Below are 23,434 nucleotides of genomic sequence, written 5' to 3' on the forward strand. Positions count from 1 at the left end.
AGAGTATTATAATTCAAGGTGATCTTTGCAAAAATGGATTATGATAACAATGAGGAGGATGATAATGATACTAATAAAAATATTATACTTCAAGGTGGTCTTTGCAAAAATAGATGATGAGGATGATAATAATGAGGATGGTGATGATATTAATAAGAATATTATAATTCAAGGTGGTCTTGCAAAAATGGATGATGATAATGATGATGAGGAGGACGATGATAATAATGATATGCATTTACAATAATACACTTCAAGGTGGTGTTTGCAAAAATGGATGATGACAGTAATCCAGTGGGCTTTCTGATATGCAGGACTGATGATAATAATGACGATGAGGATGATAAGGATATTAATAAGACTATTATACTTCAAGGTGGTCTTTGGTAAAATGGATGATGTTATGAGGATGATGATCATAATGATATTAATAATAATATTATACTTCAAGGTGGTCTTTGAAAAAATAGGTGATGATGGTAATGAAGAGGAGGATGGTGAGGATGATAATGGTGAGGACGAGGATGATAATGATATTACTAAGAATATTATACTTCAGGGTGGTCTTTGCAAAAACAGTGGCCTCCTGAAACTTTTCCCTCGATCGCACCCGTGTGCCTCGCTGTGCGGGTGCCGAGCGGGGTGGCACTCAGGGCAGTGGGAGGGGGGAGGCAGTGCCGCCCGGGCACGGCCGAGCAGCCCGGGCTTCCGCACCAGCCACGTGCGCCGAGATGCGCGGGAGATTAGAGGAGCCGCCGCGGCAGCATCTGATGGCTGACCCGCTTCCAGCCTCCCGTGTGAACCCCCGAGCCAGTGCGCCCCCGCATCTCCCCCCGCCCATAGTCTCCCAGGGGGCAGAGCAGGGGGGACATCCCCGGGAAACACGAGCGTGGCGCGGGACTGACAGGTCCCTGGCTGGGGCTGGCTTGCGGCGGCACTCCCCGTGCCGCGAGCGCGGGCAGCGCCTCTCCTCCAGCAAGTGAATGTGACCAGCCGGCGGCCAGGGGAGGGTCCTTCATCTGCCTGGCTTGCACCGTGCCTGCGGGAGCCTTTGCTGGCCCCGGGGTGTGGCGGGCGGGATGCACGGGTGTCACCCGGAGCAGGCAGGGGCTGGGCTGGGCTGGGCTGGGCTGCGCACAGACGGGCACTAAGACAGCACCGCCTCCATTTCCTCCCGGGGTGGATGCAGACACGGGGAGGAGGAGACCTCCAGACACGGGCGGAGGAGGGCTGGGAGAGGAGCGGAGCGATGCTGCAGCTGGGATACAGCTGAAGGCAGACGGCGAGGGGGAGAGGCCGGGGGCTCGGCACAGCCCGGCACGGCGAGAGCCCGACACAGCGCCCGCCCCGCTCCGCTCCGCGCCCGGCCCCTGCAAGGCGTCGCCCGCCCCCCGCCGCCCGCGCCCATGAACATGTCAGTGTTGACTTTGCAAGAATACGAATTCGAGAAGCAATTCAACGAGAATGAAGCCATCCAGTGGATGCAGGAGAACTGGTAGGCGATGCTGCGGGCGAGCCCCGGGGCCGGGCCAGCCTTCGGCCGGGGGGGAGGGGCCCGCTACCTGCGCGCTCAGCCGGCCCGGGGCTCGCCTCTGCCTGGCTTCATCCCCCCCGCCCCGTGCCCGGGTTACATAACGCGGCATCCCCGTGCTGGCAGCTCCCTGACCTTCCTTCCTCCCCTGCACCCCTCCCAGTGAGGCTGGGCTTGTGCCTTTCCAGCTCCTCTGCGCCCTTCTTTTCCCCTCTCCGGGCTCTGCCCCATCTTCCAATGCACAAGTTAAAAAAAACAACAACAAAAACCCGGGGCAAAAAGCCGCGGTGCCAAGCGGGGCCGGGCTGCACGCTGCGGGCAGGGGGAGGATGGAGCAGGACAGGGCAGGGCGCAGGCAGCCTGTTGGCAGAGGCTCCCCCGCGCCTCTCCCGCCTCTCGTCTCGCCGGCGGGAGGCAGGCTGCCCGCTCGGGCTGGCGGGAAGGCGGCGGGGCCGGCCTTGCTGCTGCCGGGCACTGCGGAGCCGCCATCCCGCCGCTCTGTGTCCACCCCCCTCCTTTGCCCCCCTCCTGAGCCCCTTTGACTCCCCCACCTGCCCTCAGCATCTCCCCCCACTTCATCCTCCTCTCATCCCACCTCTCCCCCCCTCCTTGCAGCTCATTCACCCCAACCTCCATTCACCCTGCTGCGCCCTTCCTTCCTTCTCCGCTCCCACATGTGCTGTGCCCTCGCCTCCATCTGCCCTCTTGCCCCCTTCCTGTCTGTTTTTCCCATGCTCTTTCCCCTCCCTTGCTCTTCCTCCCGGCTCATCTTCTCCGCCCTCATCTGTCTTACTGTGTGCTGGCCTGACATCTTCCAGCCTGTTTCCACCCAAAGGGCCTTCTCCCTGGGCACGTCTGCATGTGCATGAATGCGCTTTTCCTGTCACATATTAAACGGAGTACCTCCAGTGCAGGGCACTCAATAGGTGCTCTAATGCGCAGTACCAAAAGTGCACATTTTTAAAGTGATACTTAATGCACAGTGGCCTATTTTACTGCGTATTTTTTTTACGTGACGTTTTCATGCGCAGTAAAATAGGCATGTATGTGACACATTAAAGCGCACATGTAGATGCAGCCACTGCGACTAACCCCAACCTTGTTCCGGCCAGGATTTCTGGAGAATGGGGCTGGATACAGACTCCAGCAGTGCCTCTTGGATAAGCTAGGCTGAAGTGAATGATTCAAGGCCCTATCAGGGACCTTTTCTGAGCTTGCTTGGTGGTTACTTCCTTGCTAAAAAAAAAGTAAAAATTGACCAATAAAATGTTTTTTACTTCTCCACTCATCTGGAGAGAGATGACAAAGGAGGCTAGCTTGTGAAGGGCCTTGGGGCACTTTATTCAGATTGATCCTTGCTGGTGCTGGTTCGGGATTTGTTTTCTTAAAGGCTGCTTAGAGGCAGGAAGGTGACTGGAAGCTTGTTCAGGAAAAGTCCAAGATCATCTGGGAGGAGAAGGTATGGAACTTGGTTCCTTTGTTCCTTTGAAAAAAAACTAGGCATCCTCATACAACATTTCAATAAAGGGGTGGAAGAGACTGCTCCTTCAGTTAATAAATACCTTCAGAAACCTGCAAGAGGTGGTCTGTAGAAATTGGGACTCCTGTGTGCTCTTTTGGGCTTTGCTGCACTTCATCATGTGACTTGGAGGAAGTTACATAATCCCTGTGTGCCTCGGTTTCCCCAGTTTTTTGCTTAGGGAGAAAAATACTTCCATATCTACCTCCTGGGGTGCTTTGAAGACTAATTAGTTAATGTTTGTTGAGTGCTAAGTATTATTAAAGTCTCCTTAGGTGGCTCATTTGCTGCAAATGTTAACCTGCTGGGTTTTCACTTTCTCTGTTTGAGGGAGGGGACTAATGTTTCCATGCTGTTGCCTTCTAGTTAAATAGACTCCATAATCTATAGGTGGAATTTCAAGTCTAATTTTAGCTCTTTTAAGGGCACTGATGTATTAGGACTCCAGGTTTACATATAAAAGTAGGAGGGGTGCTTCTTGTTTGAGAACAATATTGGATGTGAAATGGAGACGTACCCATTGAGATTCTTTCTGCCTTGTGAATGTTCCCTTGGAAACACTAGTAAAGATTCTTCCTGCTTTAAAGTAAATTCACTTGTTAATGAAACCATTCAGGTTTCCAGGATGTTTATTTCTGAGAGAACTTAAGGTAAAATACAGTAGCCAAAGGGGATGAGGAAGGGCTGATACAATGGGATTTCTGAATACAGATCAGTATTGAAGTCAAGATGCCATTTACTACCTGTCAAAGGCTTAATATAGCATCATCTGGACGAGCATCACAGGGATGCTCCAAAATGGAATTATTAAACAGCATGTTTTAGAGAAAAGTATGTTGTTTCTTTTATTTGTTTCTGCAGCAAATATAAATATCAGTGGAATAACCAGGTCTTTGCTTAAGGAGCTATTCCACTTGTGACACATTTTACACTTGAATCTACAATAGTCCTTTGAGTTAGAATGCAGTAGTTTCACCATAAGATGGAGGTCAAACAACTCCTAGTATATAGGTACAGCTATTTGCTCATTCTGTTCATTTCAGAAATATACTTTTGTATCTTACAAGTCTAAGTAAAACAGTCTTAGTTTCAAGTGACTATTCTTAATGATTAGTATGATGAAATGGGCCTAGGGAATTAACTGTCTGTTTGACATCCAAATAGATTACACAATTTATTTACCACAGAGATGCAAGACTAGTGTCTTGAAGCCTAGGGGACAGTAAAGTAAAAGTGGCTGTAAGATATTTGGTGCTCTCTGGGATTCCAGGCTGATAAAGGACCCTTTTTAATTTATAACAGCTGTTTTCAGGCTGGTAATGGACAGTGAAGCAAACTGAAAGTCTTGTAGCAACAAGCACTGCAGAGACCCACGAGGCTCGAGGAAGCTTCCTAAACCAGGATTTGTCATTAGGGAATGGAAACTAGGTACTTAACTCCCATTTCTGTCTTTGAATTCTCCCCCTTCTGAGGATACCATTTCTGGAATTTCAGTGCTGTTCATTGGGAGTAATAGTAATTAAACATATTTTAAATCCAAGTGTTCTTATTTCACTTCACAGAGGATCCAGTACTGTAACCTGTAGCACCCTGGGGTGGATGGCTGCATGAGGGCAAAGACTTGCTGAAATCTGGGCCCAAGCAGTGGGGTAATTTTAGTGCTTGTTTAGGAAGGAAGCTTGAATAATGAGTTCTTTGTGAGCTAATATATCATATTTGTGATTTTTTTTTGTGATCTTTATGAGCTAATCTAGCATACTCTGGTTAATATGTGTGTGTATGGTTTATACCCCCATGCAGTTATCTCCCAGACTCTCTGGTTCTGTACCATTTAAAAAAAAACCCTTTGGCTGCTAAAGACTTGGCAAATTGCTGATCCCTACAGGTGAGATTACTGACTCACCAGTCAACTTCCAGAATCAAACTATGGGACACAAGTGACTGGTGCCTCCTGAATCTGGGAGGGCACCCAGGGGGAGCACCAGCCCTACCGACAGCATCAGTGTCAGCCATCAAGGGGCACCGGCCCCATCAGCGGACCACGTGCACCCCTGTGCACCCCCTACCAGTCTCCTATGCTATGGGACAATCAGACCCATTCACCATAGTAAAATATTGTTATGTAGGTTTAAAAAAAAAGTATGTGTGTTACTAGGCAGACAAGGATCTTTGGGTAAATCTGATATCTATGTGATATGGACAGTTTTTAAAGATACTGGGTGTCTTCCTAATCCCTGAGAATATTTCCTGCAAGTAGAGCAGGATCAGGCCCAGAACTTACTATGATGCCTTCTTAAATTATACAAGTTACCCACCCTTCTCCTCTCACTCGCGCCCAACATTAATAAATCCACTGCAAAAAGAGAGAAATTGCTGTACAGCAAATTAGTAATGTCTACAAACTATTGCTTCCCTGCAGCCAAATTGCTGCATGAAGAGCTAATACTAATATTAAGGTTTCTAATAATTTGTTTTATATTTTTATTTGTAATTTTTATTGCCTTTAGATATACTATGAAATGGATTCTAGAGCTGAGATTCTTATATACAGCTGCAGTCAGTGAGACAGCAAATGATGAGTGACTGGAAAAATTATATAAATTCATTGAAAAAGCAATTTCCCCTTCTCCCACTGCCCCCCACTTGTTTCCTCATATCTCTACAGACTTCCAGGTTTATTCTGTCAACACTAAAGACAGTTGTTCCTGTTGTAATTGTCTGGCCAATAATAATTATCTTCTGATGTCTGCTGACAAAGTGCTCACCAATAGGAAAGCAGGAGGCCTGTGCTGACTGCTTTGAGATTATCTGTGTGAGGTGACGTCATGAGAGGGCTTGCTTAAAATTACACAGAAACTTTTCCTCTTTCTGCTCTATTGAGTCCTGTATAGCTGCTATAGCCATTTATCCTACCATGACGTACTCTTTCTAAAGTGGCTTCTTTTTTAAAGATATGTTTATTTCTGCTAATTCCAAAATAATTTATTCTGTCTTTTAAAGGCCAATATCTGTACTTTTAGATCACCTTGCAAAGCAGAAGTGCATATTGTAGCACAGGTATTAGTAACTAGCAAAATTGTGCCTAAATCAATCAGTTCTTGTGCAACAAATATTCTTTAAAAGGGGCTACTTATGAATACTCAAACACTTTATAGCAAGATAGATGTTTATTCTGAGGATGCAGGTAAATCAGGTATTATTCCAGGTTTACCTTTTTTATGCTTCAGATTAGGAAAAATATTTCTATATTTTAAAAAAATAGCAATAAGCAGTGCTTTAACCTTTCATTGTTTTTAACCTTAACATTATAGCACCAAAAACCTAAAAGTAAAACAGATTAGGATGCCCCCCTTAGTCCCCTTTTTCTGACATTGCCTCCCACAGAGGGAATTAAGAAGATGCATGTTTGAGAGCTGTTTTTCCCACCTGGGGATTTGCTCACACAAAGGGAGTCTTTAGAGCAGTGGTTCTCAATCAGGGTGCCATGGCAGATCCTTGCAGATCCATGCAGATCCTTGACATCCTTTCAAGGGTGCCACAGTGTAGCACAATGTTGGCACTGTTAGGTGTGCAGACATGATTTGCAAGATAACCCCAGAGATTTCAAATAGGAATCCATAGTGTGAAAAACATGATGACCTGCTGTGGCCTTTCTAAGTTCTCTGCAACACAAGAATTGCTCTATTTTCTGTAATGAAAAAATGAGTGAAAATGACGAGTTAACATTTTCCATGTCTAATGAGGGAGGCTTTGAGTTTGAAAAGGCTGAGAACCCTGCCTTACAGGGCTAAATGTAGAGATTCTGTTGCTACTTAGTGCTGCTAGAGCAACATAAAGTAACTGTAGCAAGACCCAGACTCCATCCAAAGATTCTGTAATGTAGTGTTCCTGTTAAATAGACTCAAATTCCTGGGTTTTAATTTCATTGCAAATATGTATCATAGTTTGCCCAGAACAACCTTATATGAGATGTATTTAGCATTCTTTTTTGCTAATAATAATATTTTTATTACAGTAGCAAGCAGAAGCCCTAATGAAGAATATGGGCATCATTGTGCATCCAATAAATCAAATAAATTGCATAGTTTATGCTGCACTTAGTTGGCAAGGATTGTCTTTTTACTTCACATGTACAATAAATCAAATATCATACCTCGAAAACACTCTCCTTAAAGGGCTTTTTTCTCTCGTTTGGCTGTTGACAGAATTCCCAGTGATATCAATGGGAACCTTGTAGAAAGAGCAAGCGCTGCAAAGTGGAATGAAACAGCATAAATAACACAAGAACAGAAGGAGATATGTGTTTTGCTAAATGGCTCCATGCACAATCTTATGCATTTCTACTTAATTCACCAGGTGATGCAAGAAACAAAATAGCTCCAATAACCGTCATTGCTAAAGTTATCGCTAACTCTGGGACCTATTATTCACTTCGCTACTATGAGTGTCATGGTATCATGAGCAGCACAATCCAGCAAAATAATGCGATGGTGCAGAAATAAGGTACTAATTAAAACTATTTTTCCCACCTCACAGATTCTCTGAGCAAAAAGTTACTTTGCTGTAACTTCCTGAGATCTGGGTTACACGAAGTTTCAGAGATGTAGCTAACAAGGAATGGCAATCCATTGCTATTTGGAGACAGCAGATATCTGTTCAGTTTATCAGCATGTGTGTTTCTTTGTGTATACAGCACATGTCTGTATTTGTATTTTTTTTAAAGAAAGAAAAATAGCAAGAGAGAAAAGAAAGATACTAAATCTTATCCTTTACGACAGATGTATCACTGTCTCCAACAACCAGTCTAATAGGTCACTGTAGGCCTTAGCATCTTGTTTATTCCATATACCTGTAGTGTCTGGATGGAACTCTTATCATATTGCTTCATGAATTTTTAAGTTTCTGAGAACAGAGCTCACCTTGTATTTGTCTACAAAGCACCATGCAGAGGTATAAAGCTATAAAATAAGAAACAGGCAATATTTTTGAAAGTGACTTTCTCCTGTGTCCTGTCACCAGGTTCAAGTTTGGGTCCAGAAAGGGGCACATACTGTTGCTCAATCTGTAGCCTTAGGTCCTCATTGGTGCATAGTTTCCATACATGCGGGAAGGTGTTTTGTATTTTGAAATTTTCTTCCACATATGCACAAGGTGTTTGCATCGTCAGCATATTTGCACAGTTGCAAGTTAACTTTAGTCTTACCAACTCCTGCTCAGAGGTGACTTAGAAACCATTTTTAAACTGATGTAGGCACTCAAGGACTGTCTCCAAAATGTCTGTGTTAATTCTGAACATGGTCACTTTGAACAACAAAAAGTTTCTATATCCTACAAAGCAAATAACACTAACGCTGTGGTCAGGGGCAGGCATTTCTGTAAGCATAGGTGGATTAGCAAATAGTAACATGGATTTCCTAGTTGGAAGAGGGGTACAGAAGAGGAAAGTTAAAAGGCTGGTCTTCCACAGGACTGATGTGTGCCTCACACCCTTGCCTTACCCCACCCCCAATCCTGGATCTGGAAGCAATGTGCCACCATTCCTCCTTGCTTTTCCAAGCTACTCACAGCTGTTGGACCAGTTGTAAACTGTCAAATGAACTTTGTGAAATTTCTTCTGTACTCCCCATTCGCTTTCAATAGGGGATAAAATGTGGTTCTTAAGGCTCATTACTAATATGTTCAGCTATGTACTCACATGCCTTTTGATCTACTTGATTAAATCCCCCATGAGCAAAAGATGTATTTAGCCATGTCTGTCAAGTAGAAGGCAAGATAGGTTTGCACTTTACAGACTAACCTGAGTGGGTAAATATATATAGCACAAGCTTTCATGGGTGGAAGGTCCCCAGCATGTTAGGAGGGGACATGTTCTGTGTGCTGTTACAACTTTCCAGTCTGTAACATGCAGCTTAGGAATGGCACGTAGAATAGTTTTGGCCTTGGGAATTGTTGAAAATTGACATGATCTCTAGTCATGGAGTGGGCTCCTCTGTGTCTACCCTCAAAGTGCAAGTTTACAAGTATAATTTAAACAGTTTTTCTTCACCCTAGATAAATTCATTGTTAAGAAAAACAGGTTTATACAGTCACATTTGAACTGCCCTTAGCTGTTCTGTTGTTATATTATGCATGAGTCTTGGTCACTACTACGTGCTGCATAGTATTGAGTTCCTGATTTTCAGTTTTTAATCTAATTTGGTTGTGACATGCTTATTTAGTCAAATGCATCCTTTCCATCCTAAACCCCTCCTTTCCATCCCACATTTGTGTTTTTAATACATTCGGTTTGTTGGTAACTCTTTGCAAGCGGATGTTATTTAATATCTTTTTATAAACCCTCAAAATAAATATAATAAAGTAGACTGTTTGTGTTACTTCCTCAAATAGACATGATTTGATTACATGCTCATGCAGTAGCTTGACTAGGGAGAGACAACGTGAGCAAACTGCAGAAATTTGTTATGCTGTGATCTAGTGAACTCATGAGTAGACTCCTGTGTTCAGTGGGACTCTCTCAGAAACCAGCCTCCACTCACATGGGGCTTCTTTCAGCACTAGGACTGCCATTTACTGTATTTCAGGCAGGATGGAAACAGACATTGCTTTTGTACCACCATAACAATGTTTATGGCGGCACAAAGCCTGAGCAAACATATGTCCATGCCCCTTGTTGTGCCATAAATACATAACATTGTGGCTGCAACCAATAGGTGGTATAAATTTGTCCCACTTTTTATGGTGAACGTCTGCATGGTTTATGGCAAGCACTCTTGAGGCTTTATGGGAATTCATGGAACCCACAAGATCAGGCCACTGGAGCCCTGAGAGGTCCTGCCCAGGTTTCCACATTACAGACATGTGCCATGGGAAGCACCCAGCAGAACATTTTCTTGTTACACTTATTGCACTGTCACATGCCAACTCGGGACATGTGTCTACAAATGGGGAACCGCATTCAGGAGCCCTGTCATGCAGAGGAACTCCTGCAATAGGCATATTATGCTGTTTTGCCCAGAGTCAGGGCTCAGTCTGCAGGCACAGGGTGGGGAACCCCTATGGGAGTTCCCTTCTCTGCACTTGCCAATGTGTGCCCTAGGAATTCCCTTGCAGGTAGATTCCCAGGGCATGCATTTCATACTGCTGTGTCCTGAGTCAGTATGCAATCTGCAAGCCCAGAGTGGAGGAACCCTCTGGGCTTGCAGATGCATGCTACAGGTTGGGATGTGGCGACGTTACATATGAGCTTCAAGGATCCCGTGAAAGCTGCCATGCCCCAGGATGGAGCATGGCACTGGGGGCCATTGTCCCACAGGATCAGGCTCCTGATGCCCTGGGAGTGGCAAACTCCTGTCCATATTTGTTTTTAGTCACAATGCCTAACATAACTGGGCCCTGACCTGGCTGAAGTCAGAAGGTGCTACCATGATGATAAATAATAACGATGGCCAGCAGTCTGACTGGTCTTTACAAAGGCAGAACTCAATCCTAATTTCATTAATTTCAGCAGGGACAGGATCCAGCCTACATTTTTCCTTCTAAAGTTACCTGCTGGGTGGGGAGTAACTTGTTTTCAAGTCTTTGCTTGACAGTGGATAGTTCTTTCCTCCTAAGGGGGAATGGAGTAAAGACTAATTTTTGCCCTACTAGTTTTTATTGTAGTAAAAATGCACTAATAATGATGACCAGTGGAGTGAAACTGTAGACAATGGTAACAAAGCTTTTGAGGGGAGGGGGCGGAAAAAGAGTAGTTACTCATGATTGCCAGTTTGGTTAATATTTAAGATCAACATTTTTTTAAATGGTGTTCTTGCTGTTACATAGCAACTTCACAGATGTACTCTATGATTATATATTGCAGAACTGTATAATGCAGAGAGATGCAGTAATGGCCTTGGGGTCCCAAACTTAGTGTACAAGTAGATCTATCAAGAAATAGAACTGGCAGAAGTCACAACTGGAAGGCAGGGCAGATATGCAACTTTATAGACTAACTAAATTAGATATATATAGAGAAAGCTCATGCTTTTGTGAACTCATGTTCACTTCATCAGATGCTGTAAAAGGATGTGCAGAAAGTGGAGTCATAATTGCCACAGTAAATGATACATACTTGCTCAGGGAAAACAATTCAACAGCCCAGCAGAGGATGTAGTGTACAAATCCAAGTGGGATTGAAGTGCATGGACTGAATGATAGGACTGCCATCTCTTCAGCCAATTTGTTTTTGTTCTTTAATTATTCACTTTCTTGTGAATAAGCCTTCATCTTAGTTGTACTGTATGGTAGCCAAGGGAGAGAGGAAAAAAATGCTCAATGAACTGTAAAGCACCTAGTATATTGTTAGTTCTGTGTAAATGATAAATAAACCTGATTTCCAATTATGAAAAATCATTGTTGTCTCAGAAAACAATGAACAGACGTTTTCTGCTTAGAGATTTCCAGAGTGCAGGTGACTCGCAACAATATTAAAACTAACATATTTGCACACTAAAATGTCATCCCACTCAATCAGCCCCATAGAAATGACATCACAGAATTCCATATTATTTGTAGCATCCAGCTTCTGTGTCAGACTTGCCTAGTTAACAAGTCAAAGGATTTTGTGGTAGGTGCTGAAAACCACAAGGTTCAACAAGCTTCAGTTTGTGATTTGCCTCTATGCCTGCCAGTGTCAGCTCATCTGGAAATTAGGTAATGATAATTTCACAGATTTCAGTTTTGGTTAGATGTGACCAGCAGAAGTTGCCTGAGAGAAGTGGTGAAACAGCCTCAGAAGTCTTCCCCTGTCTACTCTTTGGCCAGTCCTGTCCAACTTCTGCTGCTATAACCCTGACTGACTGGCATGATCTGTCTCACCTACCCTGCGGTGTATATACCCTGAGCCTGAGTACTTGATACATTCAGTGCAGTGTCCTTCTGTGATGCTTGCTGGCAAGTAACAGGTTGGAACTTTGAAGCTACCCATTTCTCATTGTTTGTACAAGGTGGGAACATATTTCTACCTGGAAGGAACTCCCTATGCATTCAGTGCATTCTAAGCAGCTGACATAGGGAGCCAGAAGACAGGTTAAGCCTCATTATTCCTTTGCACTTTTGCATAATCCATGGCTATAATCTAACCTTTAATTAAAATTTTAAGCAGATAATCTACTGATATAGTTTAGTGATCATTCTAGAGATAAAAGGATTTTTTGTTTGCTTATACTAGGCTATATTGTTTCAATGTTCATGGTTGTTTCTTGAGAGGTGTAGCAAGATTGGGCCCCAGGGATGGCTGTGATGCCCCCTGGTGGCTGCGCGACTCCTGCTCCACTCACCTGCTACACCTTTGTTGTAATATTTGATTATGAACAGGGAGGCTGCCCAAGGGTCATAGAGCAAGCCTTCCTCTGTCCTTTGGCCAGCAGGTCCCTCCTGGACCCCACTGGTTCCAATCCAGCCCTCATGTGCTAAGTTTCCTTAAAGTGGTCTCTGACCTCCCCTGTAGCCATGCACATGCTTCATAAATGTTACCAGTCATCACTCAGATGGTGTAGTAGGTTGGAGGGACTCCAAAAAACAGTATTGTCTAATCTCAGGCTACCTTAGTGACATCGCACAGGATCAACAAAGACTAGTTGTTACAAAATGAAGCAATGGTAGACAGATCTTGAGTGTTCAGAGAAGCCCCTTTTTTCTGGGAGGGAAGAATTTAAAAAGCAAATTGTGTGGAAATAATAGAGTAACCCATGTTACTGGCTCAAGTCATAACTGATCTGTACATTATAGGAAGAAGAGGAAGGGTGGCTAATGGAGTGCTCTGGGAGTCCAGATACCTTGTTTCAATTCTTACTCTGCCACAGACATCTTGTATTAGGCAGGTCACTCAGGCTCAGAGCCATAAAGGTACCTATGTGCCTAAATCCCATTGATTTTAATGGGACATCTTTTGAAGATCTGAGTGTTGATGTCTCAATTCCTCATCTGTTAAAGGGACATAATGCTAGTGTCCTACTTCTGTGGGGGTGTTGTCAGGCATATATCACCTAAACAAACTAGAAAAGGAAATGCAGAGAACAAATGGGATTTACACTACTATAAAACGATTACTTCAAAAAAAAAAAAAAAAGCTTGTCCATCTTCTTGAATGGTAAACTAATTAAGAAATAAGCCATGCAGCCCCAGCCCTAGATAGAAGGTAGTCTCATTTCTGATCTTACATGGTTAAACTGTAAAAGCAGAGCTCATTCTTAATTGCAAATTTATGGAAGGAGTTGACCTTTTTTTAAAAATCCAATAAAACTATTTCTCTTCAGAGCATTCAGCATCCACTGATAATAACTTCAATAGAATGTTCAAGATGTGTTGCTATTTAGCTTCAGCATATGAAGTCTGCAAATTAAGTGAAAAATAAAGAACAGGACATCATCCATGTTAATAAGCCATTCACATTTAATATATTTATTATATCTGATGGCCTGAATTACTCCACAACACTAAACTTACTCCCAGTGAAGAGAATTAATACAGACCAATATCTGCTCTGTTAATCTTGAGTAAATACTAACAGAGATTCATCTGAAAAGCATGCCCTACCGGCTTGTGAAGAGGAAGACACAAGTTTGCCTCCCTGAAACAATCTGTTGAAGACCCTGGAATTATATCAGTGATTAATTTGATTCTCTGTTTAGCATGCTGCTCTGTATTAAGCTTTTTTGACCCTTAGGACATACTCTCTATGTGGAGAAAGGAAAATATAAAAAGAAGAAATATGTCAAGATTGTCACATTATCCTCACAGGGAATGCTTTCTTTAGTAAGTGTTGCATCTGGCCTTCAAAGTCAACTTTTAATATAAACTTTAAAGAGAACAGTTATCCTTTCCAATTCAGGTTGCATATCTTCATTGCTTATTCTCCCCACCTTCTAAATGCAGAACTCATGTTGACATCAATGGGAATTTTGTAGACCTTAAGTACAGAAGATGCAGAAAAAAATCCTCTCTCCTGGTGTTTTTCAGGGACTGAGTGCTTGTCAAATTTATTTTTCAGTCACACAATAGGGGAGGAGTCATATTAGTTACCTGTTTTTTGCCACCTACTTTTCTTGCAATGGCTGCTCTTCTACAGCCCTGTTAGCTTCAGGCTAACCTATGCCCCCCATTGCATATGGTCTTATTTTCATATAGCATAAAGGATTTCCCTAAGGCACTGAGTACCCTATGGTTTTCCTTATTGACTCCATATTTAGTGTATTCAGAGGCACTGGGGGGGAGGGATAAAAATACCTGGAGAGATGTGTGAGACCAGTGGTCTCTCTTGTCTTCCCAGGAAACTAGAATGTGTGCCAAAAGGATGGACAGTTTGTGGAGAATATGAATCCCACCAAACTTGCCTTACTTGCATGGTTTTATCTTGAGTTTCCAAAATGAAAGTTGGAGGCATAAGTGTGTGTAAACTAGACCTACCAAAAAATCAATCAAAATTAATGCAAGCCAAGTTTTGCATCATCCCGTTTAAACCAGTTGTTTTGGAGGAAGTAGATTAATTTTTTATTTATTTATTTATTTATTTATTTAATTTTAGGACTGCTCATTTGCCTTATCATATACATAAAACATCTATTTTTTATAATATACACAGAACATACTTATATTCCAAAGCAACCCAAAAGTTTTGTGTATATGGGATTACATAACTTTTAGTTCTTCCATCTTGAGTGAGAGAGACAACTGTTAAAAAAGGTTTTGTACTATTGCTTGTCTCCTCCCTCTGCATCTCTCTGGTTTCCATTGTCTGTTTCCCTTTTTTTTCTCTGTCACTTTCACCTTTTCCCTTTTCTCCTCTCTTTGTCTCTCTTTATCTTTCCTTGTGTAAGAAGAGCAATGCTAGCAGCTCTTGTGAGTGGTGCAGCACTGAAATCCTCTGCATCAAAAGCGTGCCAGCAGCTTTGAGTAGAAAGTGAAAAGTCATTATTCTGTTTCAATCTGAGTGCATGGTGCTGGGAAAGCGCTTCTGCATTGGTATGTTGCACTACTGGAGTCTTTTTGGACTTGAAGTTGCTGAACATCCTGCAGCTATTAATTGTCGGTGTGCTGCCTTTCTCAGGTATCTAGAGAGGCAGAGTCTCTCAGCTTATGTTCTGAAATAGTACGTATGAAAACTCCAGGTGAGTCTTCAGTAATGTGCTTTGATGTTAAAAGTTGCCTCAGCTTGAATTCATAAAATCATTTTAGTTTCAATGCAGCAGACTTTGCAAAGGCTGAAAACAATTGCAGGCCATCTTGTATTTTTTCAGTTTTTGAAGCTTTCCAAAACAGAGAATTTTTCCAGAACAAAGAATTGCCAGAACTTCCAGTATTTGCATTCCAGTATCACTCAGGTCCTAGAGACTTGCTCTTCAATTGGTGTACATTGTACTCTATTGACTTCCATGGAGCTATACCAATTTATATTGATGCAAGAGTAGTAAGAAATAAAGAACTGCTTCCAAAGAACTTGCAATCTGAATAGACAAGACGGTAGCACTATACCCCTTTTGCAGAAGAGGGTCCAAGGTTCAGAGACAGAGTGATTTGCCTAAGAGTTATGAACAGAATGTCTGAGAGAGAGCCAGGAATTTAGCCCCGATCTGCTAAATGCTCTAACCTCAAGACCATGCTTTTGCATTGTTGGTGAGCGAGTCTGATGGCATTCCTCAACTCTGTGGTTTTGCCATGCAATCTAATGTGCAATAAAACTAGTCCTATCATTATGTTTTCAGGTTGGTCAAATAAATCTATTACTTTCAATAGCTTGTTTCCTTTTGCATATTGATACTGAGTTATGTTGAGAGTTTTTTCATTTTTTTGAAACCTGTAAGACTTAACAGAAGATGTTCAGTGAAATCATAACTTGTTTCAGGTCATAACTGGAGGCAAGTCAGAAGTAGCAAACAGTTTTGTTTCGCTGTAAGGTAATAAGACTGAGATAATTTTAAAAAATAATATTTGCAAAATATAAACAGGCTTGAAGGAAGAAAATAGTAGTTTTTTCTGGTTGAGAGAGAAAAAAACATACAGTGTGGCCATTAAAATTGTACCTGCAATGCATTTTGCTTTTGTGAGCGAGCAATTGTACTGAAGTCAACAATGTACTATTAGCCCAATCACAATTCTGCAAATGTCTGTATAAACGCTACCTTTACCAACTTTCACTGGGAATATTCACATTAAAGTTAACCACATGCAAGAGTGTTTCTCCCCAAAAGGCACCTTGCCCTTATCTCCTTATCTTTATTTGTCTATTCAGGTTCCAGGAAGCATGCATATTATGCAGATTATTTCCTTCTTTTGCATAGGCAACCTGATAATTTTGTGTGTCCTTCCAACTCAGAGTTATATTTAAGGCGAACAACACTATTGCTATAAACTCTTAATCAGATTTCCCTCAATCATTATTTAATAAGGAGAAAGATACACTCTTATTATGAGATTTCCTTTTGAAATATACTTTCATCAATGCTGGGCTAAATTGTAGGATTTCCCTTTGAAATGTAATCAGCCATTGTTTGTTACACCCTCTCCTCCAAGTAAACCGTTTTTGCCACCTCCCTGGCTGATAGATATGCATGCTAAAACATCTCTGGTATGCAAATAGATATTGCCTGGTGAGAAGGCTCCCAACTATTAACTGGCTAATCATTAATTAATCAATTAATAATTAATCATGAAGTCAGATTACCAAAATGCAAAGATACATTCATTCTAAATACCATGGGTTTTAGAAACATACACATGATAAAATTAAACATAACTTCAGCTGTAAACAGAGACTATACATGACAGTAGTAAACTCAGTTTGGGGAAATATCTGTGTATGATAAATATTGTCCCCCAAAATCAGTCACTGCACACAGGGATACCTGTGGCATTGCACAATTTAATAACTTCCTTATTTTAAGTTTATTAGTTACTATTGTAAATCCTGCTGGGTTTAACTGGTCTTAAAGCCTGTTTGTGAAGGGTAATATAGAAACCTATAAGAGAAAGGAAGTTCCATATTTAGGGAAAGACATACCAGGTGCATCTACAGGCACAGTTAACTAATTAGCGGTATAGTAAACATCACAATATCTACACCCTCACCCCTATTAGGCTGGACTAGATTAATTTACTCTGTAGCATACATACTTCACAGCACCATACATGTAAATGCTGGAGGGGCTGGCTGAGCATGAGGGTGCTTCAGTGGGCGCATCTACATGTTCAGTAATGTGCTTTTGATCCTGCACATTATTTAGTACCTCTAATATGCGGTACTACATAAAGGTGTATTAGGCTACCCTAATGCGCAGTTGCAGAAGCAAACATCTTTTTAGTGACACTTAATGCACAGTAGAATAGGCTAATGTGCGTTAAAGCCCATGTGTAGACATACCCAGTGTGGGGGCTGCCTACTGGCTAGCCCCACACTGAAGCTCCCTTGTGCTTCAGCTAGCCCGTCCACAAGTTGAGCTGGGGGAAGCAGCCCTGGGCTTATTGCTCCAGAGTTAATTGCTCCGGGGCACCCATTCAAACCGGGTGCCTGGGAGCAATAAACTCCAGAGCAATAAGCCCCAGAGTTTATTCATGCACAGTAATATCATGTGTAGACATACCCACCAGGTGGATTAAATGGTAATTTGGGGGGAACAGTAATAAAATCAGCTAAACAGAGCATTTTAAAGTTTGTCCTGGAAGACACCATTTTGGCTAATTATAAACACTGTAAATATATTTGATGCATTAAAAACTGGAACTATTTAGTCTGGAGAAAATAAAACAGCGGGGCGGGGGCAGGATTTGATAACAGTCTTCAAATACCTAAAAAGGGGTTAGAAGATGGGAATAGACAATATTTTGTGGCCACAGGGAATAGGGGTAGGAACTAGGGCTGTATGAAGCTTCGATAGCCGATTCAATTCGGTGGAAGATTTGGCCTGATTCAAATCTCTGAATCTGAATTGAATCAGGAGACCAATTAAAAAGCTCTGAATCGATTCGAAGCATCTGAATTGATTTGGAAAAAGATTCAGAAAAGATTAGTCAATTCGGCCATAGACTAAACAGGCAGCTGATACAGCTGCCTCCAGCTGGTAAGTTGGTTGGGGGAGGGGGGACGGGGGCTGGGGGTGGGACAAGCTGCCCAGCCAGGGAGGGGGGCAGGGGGCCGCGGGATGCAGGCGTGGCAGCACTGGGAGGGGCTCTGCCCTGCTGCTGCTTGCCCAGTTGGGGGGGGCAGGGGCGGCAGGATGTGGGGGCAGCTTGCTTTGGGTGGAAGGGGGCAAGTGGCAGCAGGGCATAGTTTCCACTCCCAGCGGTGCTGCCCCCACCTTGTCTCCACCAGCTGGCAAGCGGCAGCAGCACGGAGTCCCCACTCCCAGCTCTGATGCGAGCGTGGCAGCCCTGGGAGTGGGGGCTTGGCCCTGCTGCCACTTGCCTAACTGGGGCAGGGGGAGGGGGCGCGATGCAGATATGACTTGCTCCGGGCAGAAGTGGGTACGCAGCAGCAAGGCAGAGCCCCCACTCCCAGTGCTGCTGTGCCCGCATCAGTGCTAGGAGCGGGGACTCTGGCCTGTTGTCGCTTGCCAGCCGGCTTGGCACAGTGCGGGATGCAGGCGTGGCAGCAGGGGCTATGCCCTGCTGCTGCTTGCCTCCTTCCACCCGGAATAAGCCATGCCTGCATTGTACCCCCACTCCCCCCATGCCAGCTGGGCAAGCAGCAGCAGGGCAGAGCCCCCACTCCCAGCACTGCTGTGCCTGCATCCTGCATCCTCCCCCACCCTCTCTGAGTAATGTGCCCCCCCCCCCCCCCAGCTGGGCAGCTTTTCCCAGCCCCAAACCCTCCCTCCCCCACGCCCCTTTCCTCCTCCCTCCCTCAACCCCAACAGACTTGCCAGCTGGAGGCAGCTGTGTCAGCTGCCCGTTTAGTCTATGGCCAAATCTCTGAGGCGGTGCCAAATCTTTTGGATCTCACTTGGCCGAATCAAATCAGGACAGTGATTCAAATTTCCAAATAGAATCACTGTACTCTGAATCAGAGAATCCAAATCTGAAGCGAGTACTTGCTGCTTCGCACAGGCCTTGTAGGAACAATGGTCTCAAACTGCTCAGAGGAAATTTAGTTTGGATATTAAGAAGCTCTCTCATCGTGAGAGTGGTTAAGCAATGGAAGACATTGCCTTGAGAGGTTGTGGAATCTCCATCCTTAGAAATTTCTAGGAGCAGGTGAGATAAACACGTGTTTGGAATAGTTTAGGGGGAAAAATTCTGTTACAAGCTGGGCATTGGACTAGATAACCTCTTGATGTTATGATAGGACTGCAGGGAGTAAAACTTCTGAATAATAAGACCAACCATAGAGTTCACTGTGAAGTTTTCCTAGTTTTCACCTCTGTAGTGCCAACTCTGCTTGTTCCAGTGTTGCATGTTGCAAAGACATGCAAATGAGTTCAATGAACATCTATTTGTATTCATAATATTAGGAATAATTTTGGCGTATCATAATTAACTCTAGTCAGTAAGACAAGCAGTTTTCTATCAAATCCATTTAAATTACATATTAATCAAGAGAGTATTCTTGATAAACCACAGCTGTCTTGCCAGCACTTATTTTTTATGATTATGTTCAGATCTCTTGCCTTTTACAGGCTACGCCCTGGTAACCTCATTAGTTATGATATGGATGTAAAACTTGAGCATCAAGAGATGCTGGCCAATTCAATACAGACACAAAGCAGGCATGGTTTCCTTAAAGTCAGGGGAATTGTGTATGTTTTTACTAGAGGGTTATTTGGCTTTAGATGTCTACAGCTCTCACGGTTTTATTTATATAAAATAACAAGCCTTTTGATTTGATGACATTTCAGGTAGACTTTATGATAATCTTACAGGTAGCTTAGACCTTACAACAATGAAACTCATGCATCTACTCCTTTGTCTAAAAAGTTCAAATAGCATCATTGTATTATACAAGTGGCAAAAGTCAAATTGCATATGTTGTATATTTTACTGTTTTTTTCCCCTATAGGCAACATACTTCACTGTCACACAGTTTGGTGGGGCTAGGTACATTATAGTTTTGTGTGATACAGTAACAAAGGAGGGAGGCAATACACTTAAATACACTGTAATGCGCTTGAAAGGTTGTGTTTGCTTCAACTACGTTTCCAGAATTCAGAACCTTAACTGAAGGCTACTCAAACCAGTCTGCTTTGGAAATCTCACAAGAACAGAGTCTTATAAGATTACCCCTTCTTGTTTTGAACAGATTGGAAATAATGCTACTGTTCTTATTCTTCTGATGATTCAGTACTAGAACTAAAACCACCAACATCAAAGAAACACCTCCCTAAAGTCCAAGTTTGGACTTGTACTTCCAAATTAGTTAGGCACTTTTCAAAAGGTTGGAGCTACTGGCAGTATTGTCTGATACTTATGTTTATTGTGCTCTGTTATCTTATTAATTTTCCCTAGATTTTGGACTAAATGCAGCCCTTCTTTTTTGTTAGCCAGCATATGGGGCATAGCCTGTAAAAAGCAAGAGTTCTGAACATAATCATAAAAAAATAAGTGCTGGGAAGACAGCTTGCTACACTTCCTTAATAGTGTAAGGGAGAGAGAGTCTGCTTCTCATCCATTACGTTGCCTGCTAGATTGCTGTACACAGGACAAAGTTCATGTTGGTATGGATGTGGCTCACCTACATGTGTGTTAGTTCCAGTTACCTTCTGTGCAATAGGAAAGGATGATATCTGGTTGTGTGCACAGAGAGGAAAGGTTTTGCTCCATTAACTGTGAATTAGGCAAAATGTTACTCATTCTTCAGGTAAAATTGGTGGGACTGACTGCATCTCAGAATATTATCATAGGTAGATGGCTGGTCACAAACTGAGTAAGGCACCAGTTTAAGAATGGTGACAGTGTGAGAGAAAGAAAAAGTCAGATGCAGCACTGTGCGCTCAGGTTCTCTATATACATTCATGGATTTTCACTAATAAAAGTTTCAGTGGAATTGATTCCCTTTAAATCCACGTCAGTTTGATAGCAATTTTAGTGCACAAAGACACCAACTGGTTCTAGCCTCAGATGCAAAGCTTTAGTCTCGACCACTGCTTAAAGTCTATGTAATCAGTCTTGTACTCACTGAGAACGCTGAGCAAGGGGAGTAGATGGCAAATAGACTACCTTCCCTAGATCCTGCACATGGAGTATCATCAGAAGGCCATGTAACTTGTGAACTGGATTAGGCTGCATTAGGATTGTAAACTGGATTAGGCTATGTACATTCCAATAATTGGGGAGATTTTTTCCAGTTTTGTTCTTCTGGTAGAAAAAGTTACCCAGAGCTGCATGTACAGACATTCATTTGTTGATTTCCTGTAGAGTGGAGAGCTTGCAGTGCTGACACTAAGGAGTTGGGGGCAGGCCGTGCACAAATCTCTGCAGGCTCCCTTAGTCTACCTGGCAACAGATGGCACCAGTGCATGGGGCAGCTGTAGGGATTTTTAAGGGGCTATGTTCTGCTCCCTGTTGGATCAGCAGAGTCCAGCAAGAGACACACTGGGTACATCTGCACTTACAATTCATACGCCTGATTTTTCTCCTAACATGAGCATTTCCATTCAGGGCTGCTCCTGCCCTGCTCTGCCCCTTTCAACAACCAGGGGGAGTTTCTTGAACACAATCACACTCATCTTGAACACAATCACACAATCACACTCATCTTGAACACAATGGTGACACTGAGGCTGAATCCAGAATCCTGCTTGGGAACCCAAGCTGCATGTGACTCCATTTGACGCGGTCTGTGCATCTTGCATATATATGGAAATAACATGCATCTCGGGGTATATTTTTCTGCTTGGTACTAATATTAGTTTATGTAAACATGAGAGTCGGGTAAGTCGAATGTTCATAAAATGGGGTTCTACTGTACTAGAAAATGGTACATTAGACGAATCTACTGCACAGTAATTGCTGTGCATGTGTAGAGGGTGATGCTTTACTGCGCATTAGATTAGTCTAATGCGCAGTAAAGCATCTTGTGTAGACGTATCCACTGTCTCCTTGAGGGAGGGCAGGTGGGTGGGAATACTGGAGAACTACATTCTCTTTTAAGAGAAGCCACAACATATACTGATAATTGCTGTCCTGGGAGTGATTTAACCCTGGTTGTTCCCAGGTTATTTTTCTCCTGGAGTGGCCATTTTTACTCTAGGAGAAAAAGCCTGAACATGTGTACACTCTCTGAGAAGAAACTGAATGTCTGTATGAGCTCCTTGGCAATGGAGAATAAGAGCTTGTTTCCCTGGGAAATTGACTGGAATAGCTATTTCAGACTAGCTCCCCATGTGAATACTCTTAATCTGGAGTCAGGCTGGCTTTCCCCAGTTTAGCACTCTAGAATAATTCCCATGCATGTACAAACCCTTAAGAATACAAAAGTAACTTCTCAGTTTAAGTCCTTGTTCTAAGATGGTTTACAGATAGGATATAAATTTAAGGATGAAAATGTTGGTTGTGTTAATTGGGCCTGGGTATATAAACAGAGGTGCAGAAGCAAAGCAGAAGTGCATGGCTCCCTTGAGGGCATAGTGTGCCAGGGTATTAACTGGCCAGAATCTTAGATTTTGGAAACTGTCAGCATAACAGGCAGTGTGGGCAATTTGCAGTCCAGGGTTTAGAGCAGGAATACTGTAAACAAGTATCCACATTTCCTTAAGGTTCAGCGATTTCAGCAAGAGTTCAGATTGCATTTGCCTAGCTTCTTGTGCTTCCCCCAGTTTTGAATGAGTAACTTCACAGAATTAGTGACATCATTTATTATTTTACACTGGATTAAGAAAGTTGCACCTGTTGGCTCAGAGAAATTTGCAAATCTGTACTTTGCCCAAGATACAAGGCATCTTTCTGTATAGTTCTAAGAAACCAAATAGCTTGTCCTATAAAGAAATGTCTTATTAACAGAGGAGAAAACAGAACAGGGGCATAAATTTGTAAAACAGGCTTAACAGGTACCCTGTAACATGAATGGACTAATTCTGCAAATGTATGCTTTATCATGATAGCTTAATACACTATTGGCACCACACTGGAAGCTTCTATTTCACTAAATGAGATATAAACTTACAATTGCACTTACATCTTACTAAATATTCTATAGATTTTTCCTCACCCAACCTTAACTGGAGCAATGAAAGAAAACTGCAGGCAAGCTTTCCACAAAATACTTTTGAAATAAATAGGAGCTATTGCAAAATAATCTAGGCCTAACACTATGGTGATATATTATCTAATTCATCAGGGGTGGATGGGTATCTGATTGCATATATTGACTTTGTCTGAGATATTAATAATCTCACAGCGAGCTCAAGAATGCTTGTCAG

General features: G+C 42.8%; 1 protein-coding gene across 2 annotated transcripts in view; it reads left to right on the forward strand.

Annotated features, from left to right (window-relative positions):
• The first annotated feature begins 1,157 nt into the window (after nucleotides 1-1,157).
• ELOVL6 (ELOVL fatty acid elongase 6) overlaps nucleotides 1,158-23,434 on the forward strand; it is a 134,082-nt gene continuing 111,805 nt past the window's right edge. The window contains exon 1 of one of the 2 annotated variants that reach the window (XM_019500123.2): nucleotides 1,158-1,495. In XM_019500123.2, the coding sequence (XP_019355668.1) occupies nucleotides 1,407-1,495 (89 nt within the window). In that variant the 5' untranslated portion in view covers nucleotides 1,158-1,406. The remainder of the gene's footprint in view (nucleotides 1,496-23,434) is intronic. The other variant, XM_006264078.4, reaches the window with a different exon arrangement.

The sequence above is a fragment of the Alligator mississippiensis genome, chromosome 2 (genome assembly GCF_030867095.1).
Source record: "Alligator mississippiensis isolate rAllMis1 chromosome 2, rAllMis1, whole genome shotgun sequence".
Classification (NCBI taxonomy): domain Eukaryota; kingdom Metazoa; phylum Chordata; order Crocodylia; family Alligatoridae; genus Alligator; species Alligator mississippiensis.